The sequence below is a fragment of the Nerophis ophidion genome, linkage group LG18 (assembly GCF_033978795.1).
Source record: "Nerophis ophidion isolate RoL-2023_Sa linkage group LG18, RoL_Noph_v1.0, whole genome shotgun sequence".
In the NCBI taxonomy this organism is placed as follows: Eukaryota; Metazoa; Chordata; class Actinopteri; order Syngnathiformes; family Syngnathidae; genus Nerophis; species Nerophis ophidion.
In genome coordinates, this window is record NC_084628.1 from 34,435,692 (window position 1) to 34,446,698 (window position 11,007).

At 40.2% G+C, this 11,007-nt stretch overlaps 1 protein-coding gene across 2 annotated transcripts in view; it reads right to left on the bottom strand.

Moving 5' to 3' along the window:
• map6b (microtubule-associated protein 6b) overlaps positions 1-11,007 on the bottom strand; it is a 29,680-nt gene that overhangs the window by 10,613 nt on the left and 8,060 nt on the right. The window contains exons 2-3 of one of the 2 annotated variants that reach the window (XM_061878039.1): positions 3,145-3,358; positions 1,737-1,786 (exon numbers count right to left, since the gene is read on the bottom strand). In XM_061878039.1, the coding sequence (XP_061734023.1) occupies positions 1,742-1,786; positions 3,145-3,358 (259 nt within the window). In that variant the 3' untranslated portion in view covers positions 1,737-1,741. The remainder of the gene's footprint in view (positions 1-1,736; positions 1,787-3,144; positions 3,359-11,007) is intronic. The other variant, XM_061878038.1, reaches the window with a different exon arrangement.

The following is an 11,007-nucleotide window of genomic DNA, read 5'->3' on the forward strand; positions in this document are numbered from 1 at the left end:
CACGCTGTTGTAACACGTGCAGAATGTGGCTTGACATTGTCTTGAAATAAGCAGGGCCGTACATGATAACGTTGCTTGGATGGCAACATATGTTGCTCCAAAACCTGCATGTACCTTTCAGCATTAATGGTGCCTTCACAGATATGTAAGTTACCCATGCCTTGGGCACTAATACACCCCCATACCACCACAGATGCTGGCTTTCGAACTTTGCGCCCATAACACTCCGGATGGTTCTTTTACTCTTTTGTAAGGAGGACATAGCGTCCACAGTTTCCTAAAACAATTTGAAATGTGGACTCGTCAGACCACAGAACTCTTTTCCACTTTGCATCAGTCCATCTTAGATGAGCTAGGGCACAGAGAAGCCGGCGGCATTTCTGGGTGTTGTTGATAAATTACTTTCGCATTGCATATTAGAGTTTTAACTTGCACTTACAGATGTAGCGACCAACTATAGTTACTGACAGTGGTTTTCTGAAGTGTTCCTGAGCCCATGTGGTGATATCGTTTACACACTGATGTCGCTTGTTGATGCAGTACCGCCTGAGGAATCCAAGGTCACGGGCATTCAATGTTGGTTTTCAGCCTTGCCGCTTACGTGCAGTGATTTCTCCAGATTCTCTAAACCTTTTGATGATATTACGGACAGTAGATGGTGAAATCCCTAAATTCCTTGCAACAACTCGTTGAGAAATGTTGTTCGTAAGCTGTTGGACAATTTGCTCACAAATTTTTGCACAAAGTGGTGAGCCTTCCCCCATTCTGAGCATTTCATGGTGTTGCGATCCGTCGCTCAGATCTTCACATGTTTAATTTTCCATCTTTGTTTCATTCTCTTCTGACCCACTTATTTCCTGTTTAGTCCGTTACCATGGTTACACATTGATTTCACCTGCTCCTCGTTTTCTACACACACCTGGTTCTCCTTGATTTCTCCCTATATAAGCTTTCCTCTTTTCTTTGTTCAGTCTGGGTCCATAAATTTGCCCATGAGCAACAAGTATCGACTGACTTCACGTACGTATATTCTCGCTAGCTTTTCACGCTAAGCCTTTGTTTTATTCCAGCTCTCATGCTGATGAATTGTTTTTCCTTTTTGTGTGCCTTTGTGCCAGTCTTAGTTTTTCTATTTTCTATTCCTAGCTTTTATGCTAGCGCCCTTGGTTTATTTTGGCTGTTAGCTCCAGTCTTTTTGTTCGTAGCCTGTTTTTGTTAAGTTTAATAAATCATTTAAACTTACCATTGTCGACGCATCCACGGAGGGACAAACCCGGCATTACTATGCCAATCAGTCCTTACACATGGAAGCTACTTTCATACCCAATCATGGCATCCACCTGTCCCCAATTAACCTGTTCACCTGTGGGATGCCCCAAATAAGTGTTTGGTGAGCATTCCTCAACTTTCTCAGTCTTCTTGGCCATGTGTGCCAACTTTTTTTGAAACATGTTGCGGGCGTCAAATTCTAAATGAGCTAATATTTGCAAAACATAAGTTCATCAGTTCAAACATTAAATATCTTGTCTTAACAGTCTATTCAATTGAAAATGGGTTGAGAGAGATTAGCAAATCATTGTATTCTGTTTTTATTTACCATTTACACAATGTGCCAACTTCACTGCTTTTGGGGTTCGTACATAATGTGTGACAACCAACCCCGTTCTCTCCTGAAATGTCACAAATTTGCACGATTGTGTTGCGATCAGCCTCCATGCGCTCTAATGGAAACAAACCTGAACTACAGCAGATTTAGCACCGAGGTGCTCTCCGCCTTTGAGACGTCCTACGAGAATGAGAAAGGGAGGGGAGGGGCTACATGAACACATCAGCACCAGGTTGACACGCACATCATGTGGAGGAGGAGCTCTGATGAAAAGCAGGCTTTGGTACGGGCGGAAAACGTAGAGCAAATATGACAAGACGACATTTGGTGCGGTTTTAACTAAAGAGATAAGAGATGGACAAATACTGAAAAAACAACAACACATTATTTATGCTTTCCTTGGGGAATTATAGAAAACTTCATAATATAAATATAGGTCAATGTCAGACTCAGGGGTGTACAAACTATATATGTATATATATATATATATACAGTGGGGCAAAAAAGTATTCAGTCAGCCACCGATTGTGAAATTTCTCCCACTTAAAATGATGTCAGAGGTCTGTAATTTTCATCATAGGTACACTTCAACTGTGAGAGACAGAATGTGAAAAAAAATCCAGGAATTCACATTGTAGGAATTTTAAATAATTTATTTGTAAATTATGGTGGAAAATAAGTATTTGGTCAACCATTCAAAGCTCTCACTGATGGAAGGAGGTTTTGGCTCAAAATCTCATTCATTCTTTCCTTAACACGGATCAATCGTCCTGTCCCCTTAGCAGAATAACAGCCCCAAAGCATGATATTTCCACCCCCATGCTTCACAGTAGGTATGGTGTTCTTGGGATGCAACTCAGTATTCTTCTTCCTCCAAACATGACGAGTTGAGTTTATACCAAAATGGATACATGGATGATACAGCAGAGGATTGGGAGAATGTCATGTGGTCAGATGAAACCAAAAAAGAAATTTTTGGTATAAACTCAACTTGTCGTGTTTGGAGGAAGAAGAATACTGAGTTGCATCCCAAAAACACCATACCTACTGTGAAGCATGGGGGTGGAATCATCATGCTCTGGGGCTGTTTTTCTGCTAAGGGGACAGGACGATTGATCCGTGTTAAGGAAAGAATGAATGAGATTTTGAGCCAAAACCTCCTTCCATCAGTGAGAGCTTTGAATGGTTGACCAAATACTTATTTTCCACCATAATTTACAAATAAATTCTTTAAAATTCCTACAATGTGAATTCCTGGATTTTTTTTTCACATTCTGTCTTTCAAGGTTGAAGTGTACCTATGATGAAAATTTCAGGCCTCTGTCATCATTTTAAGTGGGAGAACTAGCACAATCGGTGGCTGACTAAATACTTTTTTGCCCCATTGTATATATATATATATATATATATATATATATATATATATATATATATATATATATATATATATATATTTGTATAAATAAAATAATGCAGCTCTATTATTGGAGATGATTTAAACATGTAAACATGTTGTCTTTTGGGGGCCGGCCTCTCACCTTGGCGGGTTCTTTGCCCGGCTCACTGTACAGACTGCGTATCCGCCTGCGCTCCATCAGCTTGTTGTCAGCAGCCTGGGCCTTCCCCTGCTCCCCCCTGTAGGTGGCGCTGTAGCTAGTTTCCAGACTGGTCCTCTCTGCTGGGGGTTTGTACTGGGACGTGGCCTTGATCGGCTTCACTGGTTTCACATCCTTGTAGGCCTTGAATTCAGTTCTGGGGGACAACAACAAAAGTTTAAAATGAGTCAAAAAAAACAACAACAAAAAACTCTCTTTGCTTTACTGAAAAATGTCCCAGGTGTGTTATTTCATTGGTTCCCAGTTACTACGCACAAGTACATGTACAACAAACTCAGTGAACCATCTTGTCAGTAATCCACCGTCCTTGATAAGTTATTTTATTTCTTTTTTTACACCAGTTCCTTCCAAATAATGGGGCCAGCAGGAGGAAAAAAAGGGCTCTTCTGGATCAAAACATGTTTTTAGTTGAAATACAGATTTCTTTTTTTATTTAAAGCAAATCATTAAAGGACCAATGATTGTCTCACACACAGTAGGTGTGGCGAAATTATTCTCTGCATTTGACCCATTCACCCTTGATCAACCCCTGGGAGGTGAGGGGAGCAGTGAGCAGCAGCGGTGGAACACGCCCGGGAATAATTTTTTGTGTGTAACTCCCAATTCCAACCCTTGATGCTGAGTGCCAAGCATAGAAGTAATGGGTTCCATTTTTATAGTCTTTGGTAAGACTCGGCCGGGCTTTGAACTCACAACCTACCAATCTTAGGGCGGACACTCTAACCACTAGGCCACTGAGTAGGTTACGGACTAAAAAACAATGGTAATAGGTTATCATTTGTTGTAAGATTATCTATATTTATTTCCTTTTTTGTTTCCTTTAATGAGAATACAATGTTATGCAGAGGTGTGCTTCTAACAATTTTATAGTCGCGGCGGACAGTTGGGGGGGCTGTTTTCATCTTCCCAGAGAGGGCGTAATAGAAAAGAATTGAGAAACGTTGTATACACACACACACGAATGTCAGTCCCCTTAAGGCACAGGTTTCAAACTCAAGGCCCGGGGGCCAGATGTGGCCCGCCACTTCATTTTATTTGGCCCTCGAAAGCCTGGAAATAATAGGTGTCAATAAAGTACTGTAACTTTTCTTACTAAATGTACTCTTTCTATTTTGGGAGAAGGAAAATGTATGTACTCCATGTAATCGCAAATTATGTTAAGTTAAATATTGTCTATTTATGCAAAGATATATCGTCAAACATTTAAACCATTTTTAAAAATATAAATAAATGCTAATAATAATGTGTGGAGGGGTACGTGGCCTGCGGACCAGCCACGGAACAGGGTGTGCCAGGACCCGCCTCGAAAACAGCAACAAGTGAGTAGATGGCCCAGGTGGGCCTTTTTTTATCTAATCACTTATCACCTTTATTAGCAGCAGCCGGATGGGAGACGGGATTGGAATTGGAGGTGCTGCTAAGCAGACGCAGGAGAGAAAGACATTTTGCTGGAAAGCAAAAGCCTCTGCACATTTATGAACATAAAACAGTGTTATACCCTCAATTCCGGGCTCTCCTGGCAGTGTGTGGTGGTCCAAAGAACCCACTAGAGGGCAAACTCTACATAATGATTTTAAAGCATGTTATCCATCAAATTATGCTATGCAAAAGTAGCAATTGATTTCATGGTAAAATTTTGAAATTTACTGTGTTTTTTACAGCTAAATTAAAAAATAAAAACAGTACCATTTCTACTTTAATAAACTGTGGAGCCATTTTGGCATTTACAGTAAAACACCGAAAAATCTAGAGTTCACTTGACGTAAATAAAAACAAAAAACAAAAAACACTGGCAGCTCAGGTGCCAATAGTGTATTTTTTATTTACAGTAAACAAACAAATGTAAATTGTACAGTAAAATTCTGGCAACTGAGTTGCTTTTTTTTTTTTACCATAAAAATAGCAGTACTGTTTTTCCATTTACAGTAGAAAACACAAAATTTTGAGATTGAATTATTGCATATTACCATATATTTTTGACATTTTAGTTTTGAAAAAATCTATGCATAAAATGAATTAAAAAATTGTGTAATAATAGTATTCACTGTCAGAAGTGGCCCCCTGGGGCCATACACCTATCCTTTATGGTGTGCATTAGTGATGTGCGATACCACTGATTTTCTTTCCGAATTGATACAGAGTAAAGTTCAGCGATACAAATCCGATACTTTGTGCAAATATACCTAGTGTGCCTGGTAAAATGTTAAAGGTTGTGTACTTCACATGTTGTGGCTTTTAGAGAATCACCTTAAAACAATATAAAATCATAGGGTGAAACAAATTGTCAGGTTCAAACACTGATGGCATCTGTTAAACAAGACAAGAAGCAAGGAATTAAACAGAGGCAGAATTCAATTTGGCTCAATGAGGAGATAGGCGCCATCGCCCCCCGCGACCCCGAAAGGGAATAAGCGGTAGAAAATGGATGGATGGATGGAGGAGATTTGCGTACATCTGTACCCTTGTACAGTGTCAGACGCTCTGACGAAAGATTGTACGCCTCCTCTTTTATATGGACTTTCCCTGATTACATGGCAACAGCTGTTTATAAAGGGACGGGGGTCGTCAACAGCAGTCGCCTTTAATTAAAAAAACGTTCAAAGAAAAGGTTGGTTCAAAGGAAAGGTAAACAGTTCAAAGAAAAGGTCGTAAAAGAGTTCAAAGGAAAGGTTGTTATCGGGTAAAGACAAAATCTTTCTGTGGATTGCAATACATCAAAGAAACTGAACACCTTTATGTTGCTTCCCATCCTACACAGTGGAGTTTTACAAGCCTTTCGTGTAGTAGGATCAAAAACAGATTTTCGTCTTCTCGCCGGGAACTCATGGCAACACAAAGTTTTGTGATGAATTAGATACAAATATACGCACACAAATGATTACTCTGCACGGAATGCGTTCTTATTTCTATTCAACTCTGTATGCACTACGAAGTGTCTCCAAATAGCGTACAGTAAAAGGAAACATATATATTTTTTTTAAACACTGAACGAATCATTTTAATTGGCAGGAATGTTCTTGCTTGCGCATTATGTAAATACTCAACACAATCAGGTGTACGCTGTGATGTTTTTTTTTACCACTTTGTGTGCAGTAAATGAAGAGTTGTCCTTTTTTAAAACATTTTTTTTTACATGAAACACAGCAGAAAGTAAATTTACGAACCCATCATTGTACAAAATGTATGAAGAACAGACTGAATAAAAAATATGGTTATTTGTACAAATCTTTTTTTCATTGTATGAATGTTTCATCCTCCCATTTTGTGCCCAGCAGTACATCCATTTTGGGAAGGCTGATCACTCTCTGATGCTCATTCAGTATGCAGAGCAGTGCTGCTGTTAGCTACCATGCTCAGTGCTACTTTCAAGTTTTTTTCTGTTTATTTATAGCTCAATGAATTTTAAGAAAGAAATGGACAAGCGATATGTGGTTTTAAAGTATCCTCAGCGTTGTCGACACTTCCCCCTTCCCTTCTGATGCACGCCAAGAAACTAAACCAACAGGGTAAAGTGGATTTGATATTTTAGTCCTAATCATTGTGGCAATCTGGCTGTTGAAGGATTGTTTTGGGTTTTGTGTACGTGTCCGCAGGGCGGCTGATTACGAGGACAGTTCAGCTAGTTTTGTTTTGGCTTTGTTGAACTACCCTGGGACACTACCGGAAGTGCGACAGGCAGAAATGCTCACAACAAATAAAAAAGTTGCTCCATCACCACCTTGTTATGTTTGTTTGATTTACAGTAGTGTATAGTGCTTTATATTGTGTTCAAAGTGTACACATTTTAACTAAAATATAGTAAAATTATTCATGTTTACATTGTAAACACATGTCCTTAAATATACAATGTTTCTATTTAGGAATCCTGTGCAAGAACCAATCAAGTTTGTAAATCAAAGTTGCACTGTGTGCACGTTAGAGATGCGCGGATAGGCAATTATATCATCCCCAACCGCATCACCAAAGTCATCATCCACCCGCCGTCCACCCGAACCAACATTTTATCAGAACCGCAACCGCCCGCAACCCGCCCATTGAAATACATCTGAGGTCGGCCACATTTACCACTTAAAGAACTATTTAAACCCGTGTCACAAAGCGAAGAAGACAACGGAGACGCTAACATTCTCTAGAATGACAGCCGGCAATCACCCAGTTAATAAGTATCAGGGCGTGCTGCGAAGCCATTGGTTTTGTCGCCTTCTACAGCATGTACGAGCTGATTGTCAGTCCAGCAATATATTGTGTGTGGCTTCCGCAGTCACACGCACACGACTGCAAGGCATACTGGGTGACACAGAGTACACTAATGGTTGTGATATAAACAATTTTTAACACTTAGTAATATGCGCCACGCTGTGAAGCCACATCAAACAAGAATGACAAACACATTTCGGGAGAACATCCTCACAGTCACACAACATAAACGCAACACAACAAATACCCAGAATCCTTTGCATCCGTGAGACTTCCTGAATATATTTTACACCCCCCGTGCCCCCAACCCCGTCCACCTTACCTTACCGATGACTGCTAGCGGGGTGTATAAAATAATGTATGTGTGTTTGGGTCCGTTTTTATTCAGGAACACTAAGACTAAAGGTCACAAACTTCTAAAAACGGTATGACAGACCACCTCAAAAAAACGGAATGGAATTTTACAGTTTTTTACTGAATGGGACACCCACAATGTACATGAAAATAAAGAAAGTGGGATTTACAATATTAACTATGAGCAATAAAACACTGAATATTAACAATGTATGAACGTCGCTCCTCTTTTACTTCTCAGACCAGCTCATCCATAGTTGTGTATCTTTTACAATCAAGCAAAACACACACGTAAAAATCTGCGTCCCCATTTGATTCAACATCTACGGTCCATAATATCATCAAAAAGTTCAGAGAATCTGGAGAAATCACTCCACGTAAGCGGCATGGCCGGAAACCAACATTGAAAGACCGTGACCCTCGATCCCTCAGACGGCACTGTATCAAAAACCGACATCCATCTCTAAAGGATATCACCACATGGGCTCAGGAACACTTCAGAAAACCCCTGTCACTGAATACGGTTTGTCGCTAGATCTGTAAGTCCAAGTTAAAGCTATACTATAAAGACATTTATCAACAACATCCAGAAACACCGCCGGCTTCTCTGGGCCCAAGATCATCTAAGATGGACTGATGCAAAGTGGAAAAGTGTTCTGTGGTCTGACCAGTCCTTAATTGTTTTTGGAAATATTCGACATCGTGTCATCCAGACCAGAGGAGAAGCGAACCATCCAGACTGTTATCGACGCAAAGTTCAAAAGCCAGCATCTGTGATGGAATGGGGGTGCATTAGTGCCCAAGACGTGGGTAACTTACACATCTGTGAAGGCACCATTAATGCTGAAAGGTACATACAGGTTTTGGAACAACATATGCTGCCATCTAAGCACCGTCTTTTTCATGGAAGCCCCTGCTTATTTCAGCAAGACAATGCCAAGCCACATTCAGTACGTGTTACGACAGCGTGGCTTTGTAAAAAAAGAGTGCGGGTACTTTCCTGGCCCGCCTGCAGTCCAGACCTGTCTCCCATCAAAAATGTGTGGCGCATTATGAAGCGTAAAATACGACAGAGGAGACCCCGGACTGTTGAACGACTGAAGCTCTACATAAAACAAGAATGGGAAAGAATTCCACTTTCAGAGCTTCAACAATTAGTTTCCTCAGTTCCCAAACGTTTATTGAGTGTTGTTAAAAGAAAAGGTGATGTAACACAGCGGTGAACATGCTCTTTCCCAACTACTTTGGCACTTGTGGCAGCCATGAAATTCTAAGTTAACTATTATTTGCAAAAAAACCTAAAGTTTATGAGTTTGAACTTCAAATATCTTGTCTTTGTAGTGCATTCAATTGAATATGGGTTGAACTGCTCCTACAGTGGAGTGTTATAAGTCTCGTCTTGAGACTCCCTTTTATTCTTTGGCTTTTAACACTACCTGATAGAGATGCACGGTTTGTGGTCTCATCCGCGGAGTTCGCGGATAAACCGCGGGTCTGGAGGGTGACATGACGGATAAATAGATTTTAGATAGATTCGGGCGGGTGGCGGTTGAACCATTCGGGAATATTTAACATACATAGTTAAGGGATCGGCGACCTTTATCACTCAGAGACGTTTTGACCCATCTCTCAAAGTAGAAGACAATAGGAGCCGCAAAACATTCTCGCAAATATCTGCTGGTGGTCACCCAGTTAACAAGAACAAGGGTGTGCTAGGAAGCCATTGCCTTTGATGCCTTCTACAACATGTACAAACTGCTTGCCAGTCCAGCAACATTTTGTATGCGGCTTCCGCAGATACACGTACACGACTGCAAGGCATACTGGATGACACAGAGTACACTGAAGGTTGTGATATAAACAATTTTAACACTCTTACTAATATGCACCACACTGTGAAGCCACACCAAATAAGAATGACAAACACATTTCTGGAGAACATCCTCACAGTAACACAACATAAACGCAAACATAACAATTACCCAGAATCCTTTGCATCCCTGACCCCCGTGCGTCGGTAAGGTGGGCGGGGTTTGGGGCGCGGGGGTGTAAAATATAGTCAGGAAGAGTCATGGATGCAAAGGACTCTGGGTATTTTTTGTGTTGTGTTTATGTTGTGTGACTGTGAGGATGTTTTCCCAAAATGTGTTTGTCATTCTTGTTTGCTGTGCCCTTATTCTCGTTAACTGGATGCGCACCAGTAAATATTCGCGAGAAAGGTTGCTGCTCCCATTGTTATCCTTTCTCTGTGAAAATGGGTCAAAGTGGTTCTTTGAGTGGTAAAGGATGCCGACTCCTGATATATAACAACGAGCGGCTGGCAGGCGGTTGCGGTTTTGATAAAATGTTGGTTTGGGTGGATGGCGGGTGGATGATGACTTTAGTGATGCGGTTGAGGATGATATAATTGCCTATCTGCGCATCTCTACTACCTGAATTGTGTGGTCCTCTGTGTTTTTAAAATTTAGATTTTTTATTTAATGTTTTAATTGGTTTTACCCTTTAAATCGTTTTTAATCACATTTATTTTTATATTGGTTTTATTTTTTTTATTCAGTCATTGGCGGAGCTAGGGATAATATTTGAATATTGTTTTTAATATTCTTGTGCAGCTTTTGGAAACATTTATGTTGTTAAAATGTGCTATACAAATAAAGTGGATTGGATTGGACTACGTCATAATGATACCTGTTTACAATAACAAGGATTTACAATAACAAGGAAACATTTAAGTCCACCAAAAAAAAAAAAAACCTTACATAATAATAATAAATATATTGCGCTACAAGAAAACCGAGCATTATTAAATGTGTAGAGGCATAATATTGAGCTTAATTTAGTGTCCAATGGGTGTAAAAAGGCCTAACATTTAGATCAGACATATGTTTCACGTAATTAGGCAGCGGTGATTAAAATGAGGGGAATGCTGCAGTGTCCACTTTATCGAGAGAATATAAAGTGCATCGGTCCGAGGCTCTAATAGTCTTTTCACCTAATAAAACTTAACTCGTACATTCATCACTTCATATTTAACTCACAATATCCTCTGAGCTTTCTGCAGGCCGACTTTCCTCTCGCTGGTGGATTGAATTATTCAGACATGGCCTCCTTCACCTTCCTGGAGATTGTAATGCAGGGAGACAGCAGCATGCTAGTCATGGCTTCAATTTGATTACTGAACGTTCCCTACAGTCATTCATGCACGTGCCGCTATATTGATTCGCTGGTATACTG